Source organism: Falco rusticolus, chromosome 1 (assembly GCF_015220075.1).
Source record: "Falco rusticolus isolate bFalRus1 chromosome 1, bFalRus1.pri, whole genome shotgun sequence".
Taxonomy (NCBI): domain Eukaryota; kingdom Metazoa; phylum Chordata; class Aves; order Falconiformes; family Falconidae; genus Falco; species Falco rusticolus.
In genome coordinates, this window is record NC_051187.1 from 30,579,759 (window position 1) to 30,602,271 (window position 22,513).

The 22,513-nt window shown below is 46.8% G+C and overlaps 3 protein-coding genes across 14 annotated transcripts in view; 2 read left to right on the forward strand and 1 right to left on the reverse strand.

Annotated features, from left to right (window-relative positions):
* Positions 1-1,702: 1,702 nt before the first annotated feature.
* On the forward strand, positions 1,703-17,036 carry CDK2AP1 (cyclin dependent kinase 2 associated protein 1). Of its 6 annotated transcripts, none has more exons than XM_037375406.1 (4): positions 1,703-1,820; positions 12,301-12,407; positions 13,286-13,412; positions 16,203-17,026. In XM_037375406.1, exons 1-4 carry the CDS (start codon positions 1,811-1,813, stop codon positions 16,268-16,270), a joined length of 312 nt encoding a protein of 103 aa, XP_037231303.1. In that variant the 5' UTR covers positions 1,703-1,810; the 3' UTR covers positions 16,271-17,026. The 6 variants fall into 6 exon arrangements, with proteins under 6 accessions (XP_037231303.1, XP_037231301.1, XP_037231306.1 ...); XM_037375404.1 differs by lacking the exon at positions 1,703-1,820 and adding an exon at positions 2,375-2,776 and having other exon boundaries at positions 16,203-17,028; XM_037375409.1 differs by lacking the exon at positions 1,703-1,820 and adding an exon at positions 3,296-3,389.
* C1H12orf65 (chromosome 1 C12orf65 homolog) lies at positions 16,657-22,367 on the reverse strand. 2 transcript variants are annotated; one of them, XM_037375402.1, is made up of 5 exons: positions 21,875-21,938; positions 20,060-21,170; positions 19,414-19,721; positions 18,457-18,698; positions 16,657-17,331 (listed from the first exon to the last, which is right to left on the reverse strand). In XM_037375402.1, exons 2-4 carry the CDS (start codon positions 20,151-20,153, stop codon positions 18,486-18,488), a joined length of 615 nt encoding a protein of 204 aa, XP_037231299.1. In that variant the 5' UTR covers positions 20,154-21,170; positions 21,875-21,938; the 3' UTR covers positions 16,657-17,331; positions 18,457-18,485. The 2 variants fall into 2 exon arrangements, with proteins under 2 accessions (XP_037231299.1, XP_037231300.1); XM_037375403.1 differs by lacking the exons at positions 20,060-21,170; positions 21,875-21,938 and adding an exon at positions 22,290-22,367.
* MPHOSPH9 (M-phase phosphoprotein 9) overlaps positions 22,252-22,513 on the forward strand; it is a 31,672-nt gene continuing 31,410 nt past the window's right edge. For 4 of the 6 annotated variants that reach the window (XM_037375389.1, XM_037375397.1, XM_037375395.1 and 1 more), the window contains exon 1: positions 22,252-22,361. The gene's annotated coding sequence lies outside the window, so the exon portion shown is untranslated. The remainder of the gene's footprint in view (positions 22,362-22,513) is intronic. The other 2 variants (XM_037375391.1, XM_037375392.1) reach the window with 2 other exon arrangements.

A 22,513-nucleotide genomic window follows, 5' to 3' on the forward strand; every position in this document is an offset into this window, starting at 1 on the left:
AGGGACCTGCGGCTTGCTGCAAACAGCCTGGAGCATGCATGCTGCTGGAACTGTAGCTGTTACACTCGATGCAGGGTTTGCAGGTGCATAACACACCTCTCTGCAGTGCAGGCCATGCTCATGACACAAAACAAGTTTAAAAGTGCAGGCAGCCCCTCCGAGGCAGCTCACACCTGTGGTCACCCTGCTAAGCAGTCAGCCCGGGGCCCAAACATGATGGTGTTTTTATGGTGGCCACAGAGCATGTGGCAGATAGGAAGAATTAGCAGGTACTTCCTACCCCAGCCGACTTCAGCAGCATCTGCAAAAAAACCCCAAGAGGCAGTTAGTAAAGTCGGTGGAAGCTTATATAGCACCTGAGGCCAAGCAGTAAGGTTGTCATTTACCAGGGTCTTGTGTCTTGTGCCACCACTGCTGCCTGTGCCCAGAGAGCTGCAGAGCAAATGTAACATACTGAGCTACGGTACTGCTGGGCTCCCGCTGAGAGCACAAACAGTCTCACCCTACAAGCCTGGCCACCTCCACAAGCCTGACCCTCACAGTTTGCTCCAAAGCTCGCAGTGGCTTGTGCTGAAGAAAGGATAATCTTTACAGGATTGTCTCCTTACACACACACACACAGACACCACAATCCCCCCCTCAATGTTGTATACTTTGAAGCTGTCGTTGTAAAACCCAAGCAAAACACAGGGCATCTTGTTCTTCGCAGTGCTGCTCTGAGCAGAGTTTTGTAGAGTTGGTGTAAAGCTGCAAAAAAGATGGCAAGCTGGGAACACTCCCATTTTGCACTCACTTGGTGTGACTGTAAACAACCGCACAGCAATGGAAAATCCCAGAGCGGCGTGCCCCTCGCCTGCAGGACTTCACTGGCCTTCCAGGAATTGGCAGAAAAGCACTTATTTGTGAATCTGAAGTGAAGCTTTAGGGACGCAAAGTTCTCACTCACACAGCGCCAGCCGTGAGGGCTTACCAGTGCAATCTTTCAGGACGCTAATAAGAATTACACAGTTAAAGCCTCAAGCACCAGTGTGAAAATATTGTCACTGAGCATGTAATTCTGTGCCTGGGGCTCTCAGGTCCCCTCTCGAACAGACTGGAGCGTGGATCAGTTGTTGTAAGGCTAGTCTGTGCCGCTCTGGGCTTGGCCACAATGCCAGAGTCGTGTGCTTGGACTGGAGATAAAATACAAAACGGTAACAAGATCATGTATTTCATCTGGTACCAGTCATAATTTTTAGATGTTTTGTTCATGCAGCGTGCAGTTGCTAGGGCATGAGCTGGGGAGCAGGTGGGTTCAAAGGCTGGCTGGCTTTTCCCACTCTGCCTCAATTCTCCTTTGTGCAGAGGAAATCATCTAATTGCTCCGTGACTGTTTCCGTGTCTCTGCGATGGAGATGCTACCTGCCTCCCTCTGCAGAGCAGCCCATAGTGACAGATACTACGGGCCTCAATCAGCATCACTGAAAAGGAATTTGCCCCTGACTTCCAAGGGATCAGGCTCTCTGTGTGTGCTGTCACCGGCATTAAGAGCGATACATAGCCTTGGATAGACGTTAATTAGCACGTGCAATAAAACCACCAAGTACCTCAGTGATCTCAGGGTGGCTTCTGCTAAGATACACATGTGGGTCTTATCTGGTGGGTCTCAGGCTGAGCTGTGTACTGAAGGAGAGGTTGTTCAGGTCCCCAGCAGTTATATTGCTATAAATCTGGAGTAATTTAACGATTTGAGGTGCATGTTTGAGATTAATCGACAGAAGGAGCAAACCTGAGTATCTTGCGGTGGAAAGGATGAGTTCTGAAGTGGCAGATGCAGGCTGGTAAGCTTCATAATGTAACCTGCAATTTTTTATTTTTTTTTCTGGTGGGGAAGTTTTACTGCTGCTTGCAAGCTGAAAACGAGCGCATTATCAACGAGATTCGTGTTTATTTTTTAATCCCTCAGAAACAGCAATCTACATTAACCTTCAACCTTCAAGCACAGAGAAATAGTGGTTTGAAAGAGAAGAAAAAAAAAAAAGGCAGATTTTTCTGTGGTGGCATCTAGGAAAAAATATAATCTTTCATTCTAAAATTATCAACAGGTATTTTCCATCGAAATTCGCGGGGGGAGACGGGGGATAAAGCGGAGGCGAACGCCTGGCTGGAGGTGAGGGGGGCGGTGGCGCTTGGGCCACCCCGAGGGACGCGCAGCCTCCCTGCCCTGACAGGGGCCGGCGGGCGCGGCCCCCCCGCCGCTCGGCGCGGGCAGAGCCCATTTAAATGAGAAGTTGTGCCAAAACTTTCGGAAGTTAATTAAAACGCGCCCCCCCACCCCGCCACCCCCCTCTCCCTCCTCCGCTGTCGCCGGGCTGCCCGCCCTCCCTCCCTCCCCGCCCGGCTCCTCTCGCGGCGGCGTCCCTGAGGGGAGCTCCATTGTCTGTGAGGGGATGGCCGCGGCACCCCCCGCCGCCGCGCCCCCTCCGCGCCCCCTCCGCGCCGAGGTGCGCGGGGCGCCGGGCCGCCGCGGCGGGTGGTTGCCTCGTCTCCCCCAAAGTTTTTGGATCCGCGTCTCCTCATGATGTATGGATGATATATTGCATTGTGGGTGTCAATATAACTGACGGCCATATTTGCCGGTGCTGCTACTGCTGTAAACAACCCAAAGTGTCTGGGAGACACGGAGACGCTTCACTGAATTTCAGGACGCTTCTCCTCCTCCCGCTGGCCATGTCTCTGGGAATGTCTTACAAGCCCAACTTGAACGCCCACATCCCCGGGACTCCTCTCAACCCGGGTAAGTCCGCGGCGGCAACTGGGTGGCAAGTTTGGGAGGCGTGCGGCGGGGCGCCGCCGGTGCCGCACCGGCACCTGGGGGGAAGCCCCGGACTCGAGTTTTTTTGCCCAGTCCGGTATGGCGGGGCAGCGGCTCCGCGCCGGCTCCGCGCCGCCATTACCCGCGCCCGCCCGCCGCCCGCCGCCGGCAGCCCGCGTCGCGCCGCCCCTCCGCCCGAGCGCCGCGCCCGCCGGGCCGGCCCCGCGCCGCCGCCGCCGCCGCCGCTCCGGGGCTCCGGCCGCCGGGTTTCCTCCATGCTCGGCTCCCCGGGGCGGCTGATTGATCTGGATCAGGAATATTCCGCCGGCGCCTCAGCGAGGACCGCTGCTGGCGGGACGCCGCAAGTGCCGCTCGCGCCGCGCCTCGCCTCCCGCGCGCGGCCGCTCTCCTCAGGCGGAGGGGCTGCCCCGGGCCGCGCTCCTCAGGCGGGGGGGCCGCCCTGGGACCCCGGCCCCGCGCCCCCCGCCGCCGGGGGGGCCCGCCAGCGCCTCAGGGGGACCCCCGGACCCCGCGCCCCCCTCGGGGTCTACCGGCTGCGCGGGAGCTCCCCCCGCTCGCTGGGGATTTTTGGAAGGTGCGGGGGGTTGTGGTGGTGGTGGTGGAAAGAAATTGCTCTCTCTTTCTTCCAAAATCCCTTTAAAAAAATTATTCCTCTTCTTGGATCTGTCCGGGAGTGTTCCCAACTTGCCTCTCCAAAAGTTTCCTTCATGGCATGAACTTTTTTTTTATTTATTTACCACAACATTCCCCCGGCCCCCCCTCCCCCCCCCCCCAGTGCCGAAGGTAGCAGCAGGCCAGGGCTGTCCCTTGCGCTGAGGTGTTCGCGGTAAGAGCGGGGCTCCGCTGCGGGGAAACAAAGCCGCAGCAGCAGCCGCTTCCCGGTGGGATATTCGGAGGGGATCACGCTAATCTCAGCCCGCCGGTTAGTCTATGAAACAGAACCAAAATGGAGAAGTTGGTTCTGACTTCCAAATAATACTCCCGTCTCCCCCGCAGTCCCAGCCTGCAGGGCTGGCATCAGACCATCCGCAGCCAGAAATCAGGCAGATTTATTTATTTATTTATTTTATCGGAGAAGGAAAAAGTTTTGCAGTTGGGTTTAGGAGGGAGGGAAATCTGCCCGGGTGATTTTTACAGCGCCGTTTGTGCTTGTAATCCTGGGAGATTGATGAACATGAACGTAAGGGATCAACAAGATGCACCTCTATTCTAGCCACCAGGAGAACGGCAATCTTGTTTTACTGCAAGGAATCGTCACCAGCTGGTGGATGAGCCGAGGTCCCCGTGCCTCAGGCACTTTGATCCTGCGTGAAGCTGAGCTCGGTGGGGCTGCGGGCGTGTAAAGGCTTGGTGTGCCTGGCTTGTGTGTGGGGAGCACCGTGGGCCCGAGCACTGCTCTGCCGAGGGGTCAGGAAGCAGGGGATGTGCTGAGGATTTTTGACAAAAAGCAGAAGTGTCACCGGAGGAAAGAAAAAGAAACAAAACAAAGCCCAGCAAGGGAAACCGTTCTCCTGTCGGCTCCCACGAGAACCTGTGCCTTGCTCTCCGGAACGGCCGTAAAATTGCAGGGAAAACAAAGGTGGTATTTTGCGATGGTGGGTGAGGGGTGGGGATTAGGTCATGCTATGGGGGGGATCTGAGTCTAGCTGTTCTGCGAGTGAGGACTGCAAAATCCTGGGTCAGACATGCCGATCACAATGCGAGCTGAGTGGTGAAGTTTCTGTCTCCGGTCCTTTTGCTGCCTTGTCTGTCTGTGCTTTCTAACGCTCCGGCTGCGATCAGGGTTTTAGTTTTTTTTCATGCAGTTTTATCTCCCCCCCCCCCCCCCCCTTCTTTTTTTTTCCCCTTGTAATGGCAAGTTAGCAGCAGTTTGCTGTCATGTTAGAACTATTCCTGTCTTAAGTTGTCCTCTCGTCTGAGTTCGGATCATCCTCAACACCCCCAGAATCTTTTCAATGAAAGAACGTCCTCCTCTGAATCCAAAATGGGCTCTCTCTTCCCTCCCTGTCTTCTGCCATTATCCTCACGCACCAGCTCTTCCTCTAGCTAGTGGTATTGCCAGCACCGTGGCCTAAGGCCAAGGGAGTTAGACAAAGCAGTCCTTGCAGTTGCACATATCGCATTCAGAGTGATATGACTGCAAATGGCCCCCTCCTTTCTGGAGCTTAATTCTGACTTGAAGGAGATTGCTTCCCTATTGTGCTTAAATTAAATGCCCCCCCAGCCAGAAGAATAGATCCTAGGTTTGCTTCCAAACCTGGGATGAAGGACCCCCCTCCTGCCCCGTCCTGCAGAGGAGAGGAAAACAGGAAATCTGTCCCTTTTGGCCTGAAATCAGCCCTGCAGAGAAGGCTCTCTGTATGAATGCTGAATATTTTGGTCTCGGCCGACGGAGGGCTCTGGGCAGCTGTGGATCTCACAGGGATTTTCCTCTGGGAGGTAATGCTGCTTCCCTGCAGTGCAGGGCTTCTGGTGCAGGAGTATTTGGAAAGGCAGTGTCGACTCAGCTCCTGGGGCTGCGTCCTTGCTGCAGAGCTAACTCCTTTCAAGTTTAGGCTGAGAGTGGCCACTCTGCAAAATCATGTCGAAACTGCAGTCAGTAAGTGGCTCAGTGAGGTGAAGCAGTTGTGGTTGATGGGTGACTGTGCTCTCTTCTTGTGCAGGAGCAGGTCTGGGGACTCAGAAGCCTGGACTGAGGTGCAGAGGCAGAGGAGCTGTTTGTGGGGGGAGGAAGCCTCTGTGGGTTGTCGGCAGATCTGGGGATGACTGTGGGTGAGGAAAATGCAGCTGCTCCGCAAGTGACTCAGGAGGATGGAAGCATCCGGGTGCTGACTCCTCTGCCTTACACCAGGCTGAGGGAAGGAGAATATCTTGTCACAGCGGAATGTGGTGCCTATTCCTCTTCCCCATTGCCTGGGTCAGTGGTGACACTTGGCCCAGTGTGTCTGCACCCAGCCTTGAGTTGTTTTGTCCAAATTACCAGTCACCTTCCTGGAGGGCCTGTGCTCTGGCAGTTGGGCCCCTGCGTGTGGCACCCCAGACTGTCAGTTCCCAACTGCCTGTGCTTGGGGAGCCCTATTTAATCTGGTGCACAAGCACCTTCTCTGCCTGGGTGGTAAAAAGGTGCTGTGTTAGGGAGCTGCAGCTCAACCTTCCCAGCCTCACCTGAGCCCACAGTGTCCCAGGGGATCCTCTGTTACCCTTTCTAACAGCCATGTTTTGATTTGTATGTATTCTTTTGCTTATTGTACTGAATCCTGCAAAGTACTCTTTCATCCTCATCTGTCTTGTGTTTCATGTTGTTTAACTATTTCTCTGTTAAGAGGGCCAGCTGCTGGGCTGAAGTAGAGCATCTCCATTGACTTAAGTGGAACCAGAGACATTTACAGCAGCTGTGAACTGGTCTGTAGTTTGTCTTTCCCCTTGTTTCAGTGTGTTTTCTGGCTGTGTGGATATTCACCAGCATTCCTGTTTTGTTCAGAGTATGGACAGGTCAGGGAAAAGTAGTTTGAAGATACAGAAGGCCAGCAGAAACAGCTTGGGATTGTCCTTTTGTAGAAATGTCAGGTTTCAAGACAAAAGCCTGTTCCTGTAATAAAGTTTAAAACCTGTTGTATGTAGGATCTGGAAAAACAAATTCCAGCAGACTGTGACAAGGGAAGGCGCTGCATCTCGGCTCCACATGAACAAGTGGTGACCTGTACAGCAGGTGCTGCTGTAGCTGAGGACCAACAGGGCTGTCAGTGCACCTGCCACACCTCACAGTAACCAGAAGTTTCTTGGTGAAAAGTGCAAATTCTCTGCGAGGTGAAATGGAAATCATGTCCCTGGCTGTGGCTGTAGCTTGCAACTGGAGAGACCAATTTCACTGAACCCTGAGAAATGATACTGAGCACACTAGGCCGTTCCTTTAGGTTGTTAAGACTGCAGTGCAGACTTGCACAAGCAAATAGCTCGCTTGTTGCCCTTTATAGAGACAGCTTATGTTTGATACTGTGGTTTGTATCGAGAGGTTGTTCCCTTTTAATGGAAACACGAGGGTCCAAACCAAAGATTAGACAGCTTTGAACCATACCTACGATACAGACGCTTAGTCTGGGGCACCAGACTAAAATCTAATCTTAAGTCATACCCCCTCACCCCAATGACACGTGGTGTATGTGTACCAAATGCTTTCATCTTTTCATCCTTTCCTTGTTGTGCCAAATAACTTGCTAGTGTAGAAATAGCCTGTTTCTTAAGCTAGAAAAGAGGAATGGTGGGGAGTCCGAGTGACTGACTTTTGTTTTTTTCTGATTAAAAAAAGAAAAAAAGGCAGGGGGGTAGGAAGAGGAGACATAAAACATGACCATTATCCACATGGAAAGATTAAATAGAACGAGAGTACTAGAGGAAAGGCCCAGAGTGTGACAGATCAAAAGAGCAAGGCCTCTGGCTGTTACGATAAAGAATGTCCTAGTTCTTGAGAACATATTTATGAGTGTTTGCACTGAATTTTTTTAAAGGGAAATAGTTTTATTCAAAGAAAGGTCTGTTTCTACCACAAGGGCTGTTTAAGGGAAAAATAGTGGGTGAAAATAAAACTTTCACAGCCAGTGCTGTAAGGAATATATTGTGCAAATGAGAATGGGGTCCATTATTTTAAATTAAAAAATTCATTGGGAAGTTGGGGGAAATGAGGGCTTTCTGTTTTTGCTCTGGGTTGGCAACTCCTGTAGAGTTCAGTGTGTGGCTTGCAGTAGATCTACTTGTGTAGGCATGCATGTGGTGTCCCGTGGATGGCAAGGAGTTCTTGTTGAACTTAAACCAAAGTGCGTCAAGGGCTAAGGAATCAAATATTCTTGTAGTCAGCTGCCAAAACACTGCAACTGTGATTCAGGCTGTGTTCAGGCCCTTGCTACAGAAATGGCTGTGCTGGTTGAAGGTGTTACCGCTCCCCTTGTGCTTGAAGGTGCCTCCCAATGTACCTTGATAGAGCAGTTTACATGAACATTTCTCATGTGTTTTCTTGCAAAGTTGTCCAGTTTAGGACAGAAGAATTTATATCCTCTCAGTTAAAATATCCCAGCCTGGTCATCTCGTACTGCATGCTGTCAAACTGCCATCCTCTGAAGCAACGAGGAATGTCCTCCAGTGGTGTGGCAGAGGCAGTAATACACAGCTCTGGGTTCTGTATAAGAGGTGCTGACCACTGGCCATTTAAATGGCAACAGCCTTTATGTTGCAAGCAACCTCAGCTTGAAGAGACTGTGAAATACAGGTAGCAGCAGTGAGATTCCACAGGCTGTACTGTGTACCTTGGATAAATTCTAGGCTACAGGTACCTCTTCTTAACATGCTATCATGTTCATGTGTAGAAGGATTTTGTAAAATGGCAGGAGTTTACCTGTGCAGTTTTATAGGACCTTATAAAGTATGGGGTGGTAAAGAAACACATATCCAATGGGCTCTTGGCTTGGCTTAAGTCGGTTCTTCATGAGTAACTTGGTGAGTTGAGTAACCAGTCCTGATGTTACTTTGCTGTTTGTGAAACAGAGTGGCAGTTGAGCTGTGTAGAGCCACAGCATCTGCTGGGAGTGGATCAGGTGAGCGTACCCTACTGTTTCTGCTCCCACTGCTTCCTTGCAGGGTGCGCAGCAAACTGCCTTCCCAGTTATTTTTTCAGCAAGCAGCAGCAATAGAATTAAGAATTAAAACTTAGATCAGCATATCGGCATCATTGCTCAGGCTTGGAGACAGTAGCAAAGGAGCTAAAGGGACCTCTACAAACCTGTCAGAAATTAATGGGAAGATTCCTGGTCAGTGGGAGTTTAGGCAAACAAAGAGTGATTCAAGATCCTTTGTCTCCCAGGGTGTTAATTTGGGCTCAGAGAGACTGCTGGAAAGAAGAGATTTTGACACAGATAATCTCATTTGTGTTTGCTGTATTCTTAGACACCCCCTTCCTCAATTAATAAAGATTAATATTGATTAACAAGAAAATCACTATATTTTTGTGGGGAAGAATGCTTCTGGCAGTCTTCTGTTTGAATACAGAAATAAAAGACTTTGGCACAAGAATAAATGGGTATATAAAAGGTTTTGTGTACATTTAATTAGGAAAGTGGAGGGAGGAAAGTGTATATTAATTTAGGTTTTGAACAGCAGCAACCGGTAAGGCAATTCGGGATGTGATACAGGGTGTCACTTAAATTCAGTACCAAGCACACACCCTTTTCGATTCTGCCAGTTCTTAACTGTCTTGTCTCCATTGTCATTTTACCGTGAGAGAGCAAGCTTCATTTTAGATCCCCCCTCTTTTTTATTTTTTTCCCCCCCCTCTAGTGAATGCCTAACCATCACACTGATTTTTGACTGGGTATTGACTGTGAGACTTCCTGGCCTAATTTTTCTTGGTAACTGTAATAGCAATAGTTGGTGATTTTTTTTTTTTAATCTGAGATATACTGGATGTTCAGACATGCAGATGTATTTTGGGTTAATTGAGTAATAGTCATCCAGGACCCAGGGGCTTCTCTTTGAGATTAACATACAAAGTGAAAGGTCGAAAAGCTCAAGTTCCGTTACCCTGTGAGATACTAATACCCCCCCAATTAATTTCATTTTCATGATTGCATCGTCTTAAATTGGGGTGGACTCAAGGATTTTTCTTTCCCCCTCCCCCCCCCCCCCCCCCCCCCGCAGCTGAGTTTGACTGGCACAACTTCTGACATGGGTGTACGGAGGCTGGTACCACGGCCAAGTCAAATCCTTTTCTTTGTTCTCCGGGCCTGCTGCTGCTGATAAAGTGGTCGGCGCATGGCATTATGTCTTATTACATTTTTGATGCAGACTGCAAAGAAACGGGTAAACTCACCATGGTTACCACGATCTGTCATTTGGCAGGGCATGCCGTACTCAGCGATGGCCTCTAGTGTCTGCAGCACAGCTCTGCATATGCCGTGGGTACAGCAGACAATACAGCACCCCACTCCGCTCATCTGACTGCTCGTTCACATCGGGAGCGATGCTCCAACTCCACCCGCAGGTTCTTACTCACAGTTGCCTACTCAGAGTTCTTGTTTGTTTTTTGTCACTCGGTGTTGAGTGAGTCGCTGCTGGATTCAAGCTCCCATGCTGACACCAGCTACTGGCCACTGCCTTGCCGTGTGTTGCTGGCTTTCACAGCTGTGAAACTTTCTTGGTCAGCCCCTAGATTCACTGCTTTGTCTTTGTCTTGGCACGTCGTGTTTCTAGTAGGGTTTATTTCTTATCTAGATGTATCCTGCCGTGCTATTTCATGCAGACAAAGCACGTGTCATGCTTAAATCTACATAATCCTAAACAATCACTAAATTATCTGTACTATTATCATTAATCGATATGATGGTGATGAATTGTTTTTTCTGTTTTGCATGGGTTGCTGGGCTGCAGCTAGGGTTTGCTTGGTGCATAGAGCAGGATTCCTGAGCCTGGTCATCAGAGTCCTTGCCTTAATTCAGGACCAGTTTGGAGCTCCCAGGTCTTGTATGTGACTGCTTCCAGTAACAGTTCAGGAACAAGTCTTCACAGGATGGCTCTTCTGTTTTACTGTGCATGAAAAAAACCCGCTTAAGTCTTTTTCTGCTTAATTGAGGCAATTAAACCTTCTTACCTTCCAGCACAAGGGGCTTATTAATGTTTTTGAAGCATTTTGAAGTCCTTGGAGGCAAGATGCGGTTTGCTGTTGTGTCATGTTTGGTAACTGTTGAAATTCAGTCATCTGGACTTGAAATACTGAGTTGTACATACAGAAATCTTAGAATTGTGCTTGTATTTTGAGCTGATAATGTGAAGGACTAATTAGGAGAGCAGCTGACAACTGTGGTGTTCCTTCACAGTGCTGTACACTATGGGTGTTGTTTAGTTTTTTGGGGTTTACTGTGCTTTAGCAAAATGCAATGATTAGCTCCATGTGAAACCTTTAGCGATGGAAGTGCAGATTGTAATGTGCCATAAAATTTAGCAGCTTAGTTAAAGACAAAGAGAAACCTTACTTTTTCAAGGCAACCTAGTGACCACCAGCCCAATTTGCCTTTTTTTAAGATTTCACATCTGGTTAACTAGTAAAAAGTAAGGACACACTCTGTTCTTGTGATGAAGGCACCACCACAGTGATACCCTGTGATTATCTGATTATCTGATATTCTCAAGTGGAAAGAGAGTTGTCAGCTGAGGACAAGAGTCTGTTCCGCTATGTTCAGCAGTGCTTTTTACAGTGTAACTGCTGGCTTGCTCTTTTTGTGTGAGGGGAGAACATGAGCAAAATCACTTGCAACTTTAAAACAAAGCTAGAGATTTCCGTAGTTCTGAGCCCCAGTGACTTTTAGCATCAGTTTAATTTAGATTTAAATGAAGGCTGCTAAATGAGACCTGTTCCTCCCGTGAAAGGTCGTTGGGAATTTTCAGCAAAGGAGTTTGTAAGGGGGAAGACTTTTCCAGACAGCAGGCAGTCTGTGTCTGTGCCTACAGGCAAAGACAGCAGCATCAGTGGATGCAGGGGCACTTCAGCTGCAAGAGTGAACAAGTTGAATGGTGGAACGCTGCCTTAGTCCCAAGTGCATGGTCCATAACAAGCAGGTCCTCTAGCGCAGTTGTGAGATGGGCACTGTAATTAAGGCCCCTAAGAAAAATCTAAAAAGTTGTTTTCAAACCCAAATTCTTACTGTTGTGAGGTGAGGGGGGAAAAAGTGTTTTGATTGTTCGTTTCTGGAGCAGTTTGTCAATGATCAGAGTCTGTTTCTGGAACTCCTAGCTGACTCCAAACCCTGTAGATCTGATTATAATCTTTTATAACATTAGAAAAAGTAACCATAACCCAAAGTGATGTTATTTTCTTTATATCCTATATATACACACCATATAGCATGATTTGACTGGCTAAAAACGTTTGATATCAGACAGAGAGGAATGATGGTAGCACTCCTCACCTCCGATGTCATACAATGAACAGCAGATCTGATGCACCTCAACTGACTGTTGCCTGTGAATAGTTTTGGCATTGGCTGAAGATAGTACTGAGGGTAACTTGCATTGACCGTGTGATGACACTTTGAGTTGCAAAATTACTTTCAGATAACTTGCACTGAAAAAGTAAAAATAGCACAGTACGTTAGACTCATCTATGTGGAATGTATATATGCAAAAATAGGGCTCCTTAATATTTACAGTTTGTCTAGGCAGAACAACCTGTCACGCGACACTCTTTCACTTTTAGGCAAACAATTTGCACTGATAATGTTGCAGGCTGTGCTATTTTCAAATGTACAGCAAACATTAGAGAAGCATTAATTTAACCATTCTCTCCTAGCAAGTACTGTGACGCTGAAATGTCATTAGTGAGCTCAGACCAAAGGTGAGAGGTCACAGCTTTAGAAAAAAGTGATTAGAATGTGTCCCAGTGTAACAGACTTACTAATCTTCAGGTAATAACAGGTGATTTTTTTCTCTCTCCTCTCTCTCTACAGCTGGGAGTGTTCACTCTCCCTCCACAAGTATGGCAACATCTGCGCAATATAGACAGCTTATAAATGACTACGGACCCCCATCTCTAGGCTATACACAAGGGATGCAGGTATAGCTCTGCTTGTTGTTTTACTTTAATCGGATCACTGACCCTGCGCTTGCATAGTAGCGTGGATTGTGGCCTGTAATCTGAGGTGCTCCTCCCTCCCACCAAGATCTGAAATCAAACCCAAGTAGCAGACTGATTCATCACACATGTCTCGGGATCAAATTAGACTAAGCAGAGCACTCAGTGAGATTGGTTACTAATTAACTGTTAGTCCCATCCCATCTGAGTCACAGTGAAACATGACTTAGGTTCTGATAGTAAGGTCTGTAACATATTTTAACATCATTTGTTAAAAAATTAGCATTTCTATACTGCTTTTCTTCAGCAAATTTATCCTCTAAATTTTAGTCTCATGAAGCATGTGTCGCAGACAGTCCTATGTGCTGCTTCAGGAATCCGGTGGTAAACTTTCTGTGAAATGTATTTGACTTAATAGGATTTCCCTTATTATATAGGCAGTTTTATCTGCTTCTCATTCTCCCTGCCTAGCTAACTGCTCCACGTACACACCAAAATAAACACTGGAAAAGCAGAAACAGAGCTGCATAAGCAGTTCCCGGTTTGCTGTTCTTGCAGGACTGTTTTAACTTCTGTTCCACTGAAGGTCCCAGTCTTGCAGCTGCATTCTCCCAGTTGATCCTGATTTGTGAAGGGCACATAGCACCATGTCCAACTGCAGCAGCAACTGCAAAAAGTTTTTTCAGCTACAGGGTTGGAAAAAAAAAGTTTTTGATTATATAGTAAATCTGAAATTGTATTTTTTAAAAAAATGGCTTCCAGGGCTGTTTCTGGTCGTCCACGAATTTGTAGTTGCTGGCTGTTGTAATTGTTTTGGTTTTAGTAGTATTTGATTGAGATTAATCTGCTTTCAACTACAGGGTACCAGCAGCAGTCAAGTACCGCAAAGCAAATATGCAGAACTTCTAGCTATCATAGAAGAATTAGGGAAAGAGATTAGACCCACGTACGCTGGGAGTAAAAGTGCGATGGAGAGGCTAAAAAGAGGTAATGTTTAAATTTATTTAAAAAAAAAAAAATTGTGTCCCACATACTTTGTGCACTGACTGCTTTGTGTACAGCTTTGTGACAACAGTTTCCTTAGAGCTGTCTTGAGCTCATCACTAAACTAGGTGTATTAACAAGCAACTGAAACCTTGGGGTACTCTGTTCATGCTGTAGTTGATAGATAAACCAGTGATAAAATGTGTTTAATTTGTACAAGGGGAGTTTCAGTTAATAATTCAAACCTTATTTTAGAACCCTTAGGGTTTCTAGTGGATATGTTCTCTGAGGTTCCTGGTGACCTACTTGCCCTTTCAATTCCCTTTTCTCCCCAGCCTCCAAAATACGCAGCCAAGCATTGTTTACTTCTGATATGCATCACCCATCTCCTTGACCCAGGAGTCTTTATACTAAAGTGCATTTTGCCTAAAGAAATACTGCATTGTGGTAACTCACACTGAGGCTGGTGGAGAGAAGAGCTACAAAAAAGAACAAGGTCATCAGGGAAGGCTGTTCAGACTGAGATGTCAAACACACACCTTCCTCCCCGCTGTGGTGTTGGGCAGCTTAGGCTCCATTACCTCTTGTCAAGTGGGTGTCATTAAGAGTCCACTAGTAAGGGACTTAGAAGCTTTTAGGCCTGGCTGATGAGGTCTCTCCAGCTTTGCTTTGTCAGCTAAAAGGGGTAATAAATGCCCTTTCCTTGCAGCGTAAAAGAAACCCTCGCGTGCCCCACTGCTGACATCAGCTTGGCATTGTCCTCAGCAGGGGACGTGCAAGGGATATTTCTGAAGGAGCAGTGGGACATTCCACTGCTCCAGCTCCTGAAATGACGCCGAAAGGCCATCGACAACAGTTGTGCTGGCAGTTCTGTCCTTCACCAGTATAACGTAGTTATCTTTTCCTCCCTTGCCTTGGTCCTTGTGCTGAGTTTGGCTCATGCATTCAGGGCCGAACGGGAATGTTATTGTAACAGAATAACTGCACCACCTTACAAATCCCCCTTACATTTACCCAAGACTACAAAGCTTTATTTAAGGCTCAACCATTATGGGAGAGTAATATATCTGCCATGACATGCAATAAAATGACTAGTAGCTGTTCTGGGAAAGGATGCAATAAAGCCTGCCGATGAGTGGTAAGTGGAATCTGGCCCAGCTAAAATCAATGTTGCTGGAGTCTCTTTATTGCATTGCCTGAGTCAGTATTAATAGATCATGAATGGCAATAGGCTAATGGGGACAACCTAAGAGAGACCAGCAGAGATGCAGACATCCTCTGAACTGAGTGGTTCAGTTTGGTCAGGAAAAGTTGTTTTGCTGCTGCTTGCAGTGTGTAGTCTGGTGGCTAAGGTAGGTTTAACATTCAGTGCTGCCACTGTGACTTGCCAGTGTTGAAATATCCCAAATAAATACTTTTTGCTGCCATCTTTTGGTCACAAACATACCTCTCTTTCCATTTTGGGAGCCTAATGGATGAAGGAGCATGTGCAAGTGTGAGAGCAGAAGTGGTTGAGGGTAACCACGTGACTGCAGCCTCTGTGGCCATGTGGAGGTTATTCCTGAATAAAGTCCCTGTCCCCAGCTCCACCTGCTCCTAAGTACAGTGGCTACTGACCTCTAAAATTGGCCAAATTCCCAGTGTTCTACATAATTCAGGGTAGTTCTGCTGCATAAACTGGGCATCCTGCCACCAGATCCAGGTCTGATGCACTGCTTTGAGTACGCATTTCTGCATCCCACAGCTGCGGGATGCAGCTTTACTCGTCTGTGTCGATTTAACCCTCTGCAAAGCCTTGCACTGTCAAGTCCCAAATCAGTACTCCTTGGATGTAAAGGCTGTTGCTGTGATCTGGGCTAGCAGCCTTCTAGAACAAGAAGCCTTTATCTCTAAACAGAGATTAAACCTCATCTATTGCCTTATTGTCCCTTCTCCACCTTGTTAAGGAGCACAACTGAGCAGAGAAATCGCCTTCTACCTTGTCCTGTCAGTAAAATATAACCTCATTTGTGGTAGAGAAATCTGTCCATCTCCCGTTTTAAAATCTCAAGCTCTGTTCTTTCAGCAGCTCTGTGAACGTGAATCTAGATTTAGTCCCAGGATTGAGAATCAAGGTCCAGATTGCTGGATCTCAAGGCAACAGGACTTGTAGTGGAAAATTCCACATTATGTCTATCAGATGAGAGTAGATATGGCAGCATGTAAAGCGGTGATGATTTACACTGGGAGCTGAGCCCGCGTTAGGAGATAACTTTCTGCACACACCATAAAAAATTCCTTCTTACTCTTACAAGAGACACAACTTGTGTTTAAGCAATATTATGAAGGCTTGGATTTTGATGCATCCTTTCAGAGAACTATCCCAAAGTATTAAGACTTCTAAAGCTTGGTAAAATGGCTCCCCATATAACTTCATATTTTGTTTCACGCCACTGTAGCAAAATAACTCGCAGGTAGGTAAGGTGAATTTTTAATTTTTTTTCTTTCTGTTAAGCCTCTTGATTTTAAATAGGTCTGCACTACACATCAAGATACACCTGTCACTGCAGACCTATAGATCTTGCCCTGCTCTGATTCCTGGTTTAGTCCCTTTTCAATTTATCCTGCCAGTTTGGGTAAGCAAACTTGTTTAGCAGCAGCTGATGTTTCAAAAGTGAGGGATCTCTCCCTTTTCTGAGGCATACTGTAGTAGCCTTGGCAACTCAGGACAGAAATTAGTAAACCTTTCTCTGCACTGTCATTGCAAGTATGACCTGAGTGAGATGATTTAAAATATGTCCAATTCTTTTGCAGGCATTATTCATGCTAGAGGATTAGTTCGGGAATGCTTGGCTGAGACGGAACGAAATGCAAGATCCTAGCCCTCTGGTTCAGTTGCAAGATTTTCCATCTCTTAATGAAGAAAAAGTAACACTCCTTTTGACTGTTGAAACATTCAGACAAATTCCTTTATTTTGAATGTTCTACCTTTCTTGTTTTGCCCTTAGAAAAAATATATAGTTAAGAATGAGAAAACGAGGATTTTTCAACTTACTGAGGGTTTGCATTTTGTAAAGACGTTAAAACTCCTTAAAATGTTTCTAAAACATGAAAACTGAACTGCATGCAGAGGAATGCTCTTTCTCTCCCAGGCTATATTTCAGTTCTCTTCTTATCCAGCCACAGCCTCATTCTGTTTATTTCCTTTGACTATATTCACTTAACCCCAAACTGTCAATCTTTCAAAGTTTGACATGAGCTCTAAGGATTTTTTTTAAATAAGTGCAGAATAGCATGCTGTACCTAGTAGTCTGCTAAGTCACAATTTGTCATACAGCATAGACCCTGCTTAGAAATAACCTTCCCCTTCTCTTATTTTTCCTTGTTTGTTCATTTTGCATAAACATATGCATGACTGTTAGTGCTTTGAAGTCCATTTAAAGTGCATGAGTTATATGAAAAATAGGGAAACCTATTAAATAATAACAAGGTCCTGGAAAGCTAATTTCTACATTAAGGCTGGAGATTTCAGTTTAAAGTTTGCCAAAAAAAAAAAAATTCTGGATAAATTACTAAAACTGTTATTTGCATCTTTGTATGTATTTATTACTTGACGTAATAAAGCTTATTTTCATTAACAGTTTGTATCAAAACTATGTACAGTCACTTCAATCAGATTTATACTCCATGAACAAAAAATCTCAACAGATAAAAAGTTAACCTTTGTGCAGGAAGCTCAAGTTCAGGAACAGAGAAGGGAGCAGGGCTGCAGGGTGCTGCTGAGTCTCCATCCCGGCACAGCCCAGCGGCAGTCCATCTCTGTAAGGAGGCGGTGTAGTTGCTAGTAGTCTGCAGTGCTTTCAAAATACATCCCATGGCTTTGGTTCTCCAAGGGCTTTCCTGTCACTGTTGAAGGCCAAAACGATGGCAGCCAACGAGGGTGCTGTCCAAAAATTAACAAAACGTTCTGGTTAAGCAATTATAGCTGTTAACAGGATTAAAACAGGAACGTATCCTGCACTGGTGGCTTTAGAGTAACAGGGACAAAGGAAATGCAGCTGCATGTATTTGCATGAAATAGGAAATTGTCAAAATGAGGGAAGGTTTCAAAATGGCCAAGCTTAACAGCAGCAGAGCATAAACATAATAAATGGCTGTAATTCACTACCTTTGAATTTAAATCCTAAGGCAGATGGGATATCTGCAATATCTAATACATATGGCATTAGGGATACTTGAAGAAAATACCCCAAACTTTGTCTCTTAATACTGTATCTGGGATATCTAATACATACGGAGCTAGGGATACTTGAAAATACAGTATTAAGAGACAAAGTTAATTACTTCACAGCTTGGAGGAACTGGATTCTGTTGCCTTGGGAGGCAGCATCCAGCACGTGGTGTTCTTTATCTGTAACGACCCAATTTTAATGTGTAACTGGAAGAACGTGACTGACCAACTCTTCCTTGCAGCTTCCACCTCAAGGCTCGTCACCACTCCAGGTAAGATTTGTAAAGCTTCTGGTTAAACTTTATTCCAAATCGAGTAGGACAGCATTTGTTCAGTGCACAGACCTGAAGGAGGCAGCCAGTGACTGGTGTCACTCCCGTCAGCATGTCTGTTTACACCATCAGAAACAGTATCTAAACCTGGTCACTGTTGATGAAGGATTTATGTCAGTGGAAGCGTTGCCTGAGTTACGATGGAAAGTCACAACCTTTTAGGGCTGGTCTCCTCACGCACTGGAACTCCGACGAAGCATCCTAAGGTACCATCCAGGCAGAAGGAGATTATTGAATTTTCCCTCCATTAGCAATGGTGGAAAGTTTATAGTTCCTTTTTAACAAGGATTGGTTTATCATCTTCTGAACTTGGCAGAAAAACTTGATTTCTAAATGTGATTAATGAGATGATGGCGGACAGAAGCAGGAGTACACGACTGCTTTTATTACCTCAGTTTTACAGTAATAGCAGATCACTACTCAGTATTTCAGTTGTGCTTATGGAGCCCTATATCATCTTTGAGTTTCAACACCATGTTTAGGTATAGACAAATGCTTCCCTTACCCGACTAGGCAGGTTGGCATTTCACGCATTTATTGCTTATCCAATTGTTGCATCTCTTTAAAATGCCTTTTCCTTTCTAAGTTTTCCTTTGCTTTTCTTTTTTTCTCCTGCTTCTTTTTCTCTGACGCTTTCTTCTCTTTAAAAACATCACTCTCTTCACCTTTGTAGAAAAGGTCAACTTTTTCCTGCAAGATTTCTCGGGCTATCTTTCGGTTCTGCTCCACTGATCTTGTTTGGTGACACTGGAAAAATACAACAGGACATTTTTACTGGAACTTCAGCCTGTTTATTCTTCTGCTTTCCCTTTGAGTCTACATATTCCTGCCATTACTGTAAAGAAACTCTCTTTCCCTCCAAGCCGAGAGCACAGTCCTGCTAAGAACTGCGGGAACTTCTGTATCCAGATGATACTTTGGAGAGGCTGCCTGGGAATGATTTGCTACTGTAACTTGTCAGACTGGCTTTTGCATTAATCTTTAATGCTTCCATACTACCTTGGAAAGCTTCTTCTGAGTTTAACTTAACTGTATCTTCCTCTTGTGATAAGGAAGCAAAGATTAATTTCAAAGTACTAATCCACAAGCAGTAGGTAAGAGTAGAGCTTAAAATGAACCTGTGAGTATGATGAACTTAAGGGAGACATTCTAATGCACAAGAGGGAATGTGACAGCTGCCACTGAAAAGCAGCTACAATGAAGATACTTACTGAAAACTACGAAACAGTACTACATGCACCAAAAACTACAAAACAGTACTACATGCCAAAGCCAGAAAGATCAGCTATGACCCCAAGTTTATTTATATATACTGATAACCAAAACCACTTCTTCCTGAGATTCTTTTCCATACATATAAACTTTTCCTCCGTGACATCAGCACTGTGACTGTGCTTTACTATGACAGGAGACTTGCAAGACATCATGCAGTTGACGACTTCATGAAATAAAATACGATTACCTTCACTACAATCCCAGATGGAATATGCTTCAAGATAACGCAGTTGTTTGTCTTATTCGTGGCTTGACCTCCTGGGCCATTACCTCTTACAAACTGTTCTTCTAATTCTGCCTCATTTAGTCCAAGGAGATTGAAAGAGTTCTTCCTCGCTGCCTGAAGTAAGGGCACTCTGGGCAGGGAAAACTGCTGCTTCCTCAAAATCCACAGTCTCCATGATGGTGTTCGTACTTCTCTCAGTAAGAATGTGAAATGAAATAAACTTGGAATATTCATACAGAAATGAGGACGCAGTTTCTCTGGAATGAAACCTGAAATAGAAGTGGGGAATGGAGTTTACCGTGAGAATCCTTTTTTTAAGATGATCTAGTTTAGCTGCGTGACTTCAGTGGCATTTTAATATTCAGATTTATTTTCGAGGATATTTGAACTGGTTTTGCCTTGAAATATTTACCATTATGAATGGAATTCTGGTTCTTATTGCAATGACTTTTAAAAATAGCCAAGATTATTATTTTATTGTTGAAAGAGATCTGGAAAACAGTAAATAAATCAGTACTCCTACCAGCACTTGGAAAACACTAAATATACATTATTAAAAAAAAAAAAAAAAAAGGAAAGAGAGGATATTTCTGTCTTGCAGCCTGACCTGTAGAGTCTGACTGGGAAACCTTTGCGGACACTCCGCTTGTGCCCAGGTTGTGTCTTGCTGCCAACAGTACCTGCAGTTCATGTGCCGACATATGCTTGGACAGGTGAGGGTGCAGGAATCCTGCTCCGAGGTTGCCTTAAACAATGCTCTAAACTATTGAAAGAAATCTGCTGGAAGAAGCAGCTACATAATTTAACTGGCCTAATAATGTCTTGGCTTCCCGTGTTCACTGGCTGACAGTCATGGAAGACTGCAAAGAGGAGGTGGAAGGAAAACAACACACACACACAAAATAAAAAAGAATAAGACTGTATGCAGAGCATTTCTGTCCCAAGGATATGGATATTGGAAATCGGATCTGACAGAACAGAGCTCGAGTAGCTTAAGCCAAGCAGAATGCAGAGGTGGATTTTTCCCTTTGGAGGAATGATGCGTGGCTGCTTAGTCAAAACAGCTGACCGACGGGACACAGCAGCACTCTGGTGTATCTATTTACAGTTAGTTACAGACTGAGTTCTGATTCTGAGTTCTGGGATGTCTTTTTAATGCTAGGTTAGTGCTAGGAAACAGAGTAATCCTTCTCTAAACAGATTACATGATGATCTAGACTTGTCTTTTGACCTCGCTCTGTTACAGCCGTTTCCAGATTTCAAGGTCAGGCTCTAGCGTGCATAGGATTTGGTGAGTGGTCTAATAACAGCAAGTGTGGTTAAATGCCATTTCAATTCAGAAGTATCCTACGTGGATCCTGTTCACAAGCCTGCCCAGCCTGCTCTACTCACAGCTTTCTACAGTCTATCAGATAAAGGAAAAAGAATCAAGGAGTTAAGCAGACCACCAGCTTTGCAACTATTCCTTCACATGCCAGTGTTTCCCAGGTCAAGTTCTTAATGGAGGTAAAGTACAGGTGGAAGTATGGATTATCCTCATGGATCATGAGCAATGCAGGTTCCACCGCTGTCAAATGGTGCTCTTGAACAAGGTGTTTGGTTAGTAATTAAAGCAATATATGCTCTTATGCTTGAAATGTTTTGTTTGATTCAGAAGAAGACACTTCAGCATGCGAAGAAGTGGCACACTGCAATCGACATCCAGGAAAGTTGAATAGCTGTTGAAATAAAAATAATTTTAAGAAAGTTTTGATTGGTGGCACCACTTGGTGGTACTAGAAGGCAGTAACGTGGGGTGGGTTTGCTGCAAAAAATGTGCAGAAAAAAGGAGCAGAACCCCCCTGTAGTTCTGAGCGAGCAGAACCAGCAGGTTTCCGTGGGATCTGTGTGTTTGAAAGAGCCTGTTCTGACCCCAAGGCTGACGCTCTCAGAGATGCCAGATCCCAATGTACGGCGGGGTGGCAAACCACATGTGCTGTAAGCCTGTTCCTACTGCCTGACACTACAGCCATACACCAGGAGTAAGCCTGGAGGACTGTAGGAAGTTTTATCAAGATTTCACGTAGTGGCTCCAAGAAATACAGGCCTTACAGTGCGGAAAAGATCTTGAAGTAATGATGCTTTAATCTGGGCAGGGGAAAGAGGAGGGGAGGGCAGGGAAGAGCTTTGCTGCTGAAGGCTGCCAGGCCAGCCCGCCATGCCCCGAGCGGTGCCCGCCGCGCTGGCCCGGGAGAGCCCGGGGACCGTGGCCGGGCACCGCGCACCACCGTGCGTTTCAGGCAGGGCCGCTGGCTGAACAGCTCGCACCGGCAGCGCGCCTGCGGCCCCGGGCACACACCGGTAACAGGGGCAGCGCTCCCCGCGGCCCAGCCCAACGCCGCCCCACGCCCCACATCATCCCGGCCCCGCCGCCCGCTCTTACCTCGGGCGACTCGGGGCTAGCGCCGCCGCCCCTCGCGCGCCCGCACTGCGCAGGCGCAGCCCCGCCCCGCCTCGCCTGCGCACTCGCAACGCCAGTCCGACGGGGAGGCGGTATCGCCGGCCTAATTGGCACTCGGGTAGCCAATCGCAGCGCAAGAAGGGGGCTTCCGCCCGCCTTCCAGCCACTACCAATCAGGTTCTGGGGAACCGTGCGGCGCGGAGCCGCGCTGGCCAATCCCCTCACTGCGGCGCGCGTACTTTTCCGCGTAGCGAATCAGAGGGGAAGGCGCGGCCTGGCGCGCCGTCAAGGCGGCCAATCACTGAGCTGCGCCCTGACTGGAGCGCCCTCTGCCCCACCACGTTCGAAACTCGGCCGCCAATCGCCGGGGAGGAGGCGGCGGGCCGCGCCTGTTTACCGCGTAACGGTCGCTGAGGGAGGCAGCTCTCGGGCAGTGCGGACGCCTCCTCTCGGGCTTCCAGACATGCGGGTAGGAACCGGGCGATCCCTGGGGGCAGGCGGCAAGGCCGGAGCCAGCATCGCCGCCGCACTTGGCCCCGTCCCAGAGCCGCGAGGCTGCCTCCGCTGCCCCGCCTCTTTCCCCGATGAGTGGCAGGACCGCTAGCTAATCCGAGGTGGCGG

Excerpts from the sequence above, each read along its gene's own strand:
- C1H12orf65 (XM_037375402.1), bottom strand. The coding sequence starts at position 20,153 with ATGTCGGCACATGAACTGCAGGTACTGTTGGCAGCAAGACACAACCTG. Across the intron at positions 19,722-20,059 it reads TTCCCAGTCAGACTCTACAG|GTTTCATTCCAGAGAAACTG; the intron begins GTCAGGCTGCAA and ends CTTCTATTTCAG. Across the intron at positions 18,699-19,413 it reads CATCTGGGATTGTAGTGAAG|TGTCACCAAACAAGATCAGT; the intron begins GTAATCGTATTT and ends GTATTTTTCCAG.
- CDK2AP1 (XM_037375404.1), top strand. The coding sequence starts at position 2,569 with ATGATATATTGCATTGTGGGTGTCAATATAACTGACGGCCATATTTGC. Across the intron at positions 12,408-13,285 it reads GCTATACACAAGGGATGCAG|GGTACCAGCAGCAGTCAAGT; the intron begins GTATAGCTCTGC and ends TTTCAACTACAG. Across the intron at positions 13,413-16,202 it reads GATGGAGAGGCTAAAAAGAG|GCATTATTCATGCTAGAGGA; the intron begins GTAATGTTTAAA and ends ATTCTTTTGCAG.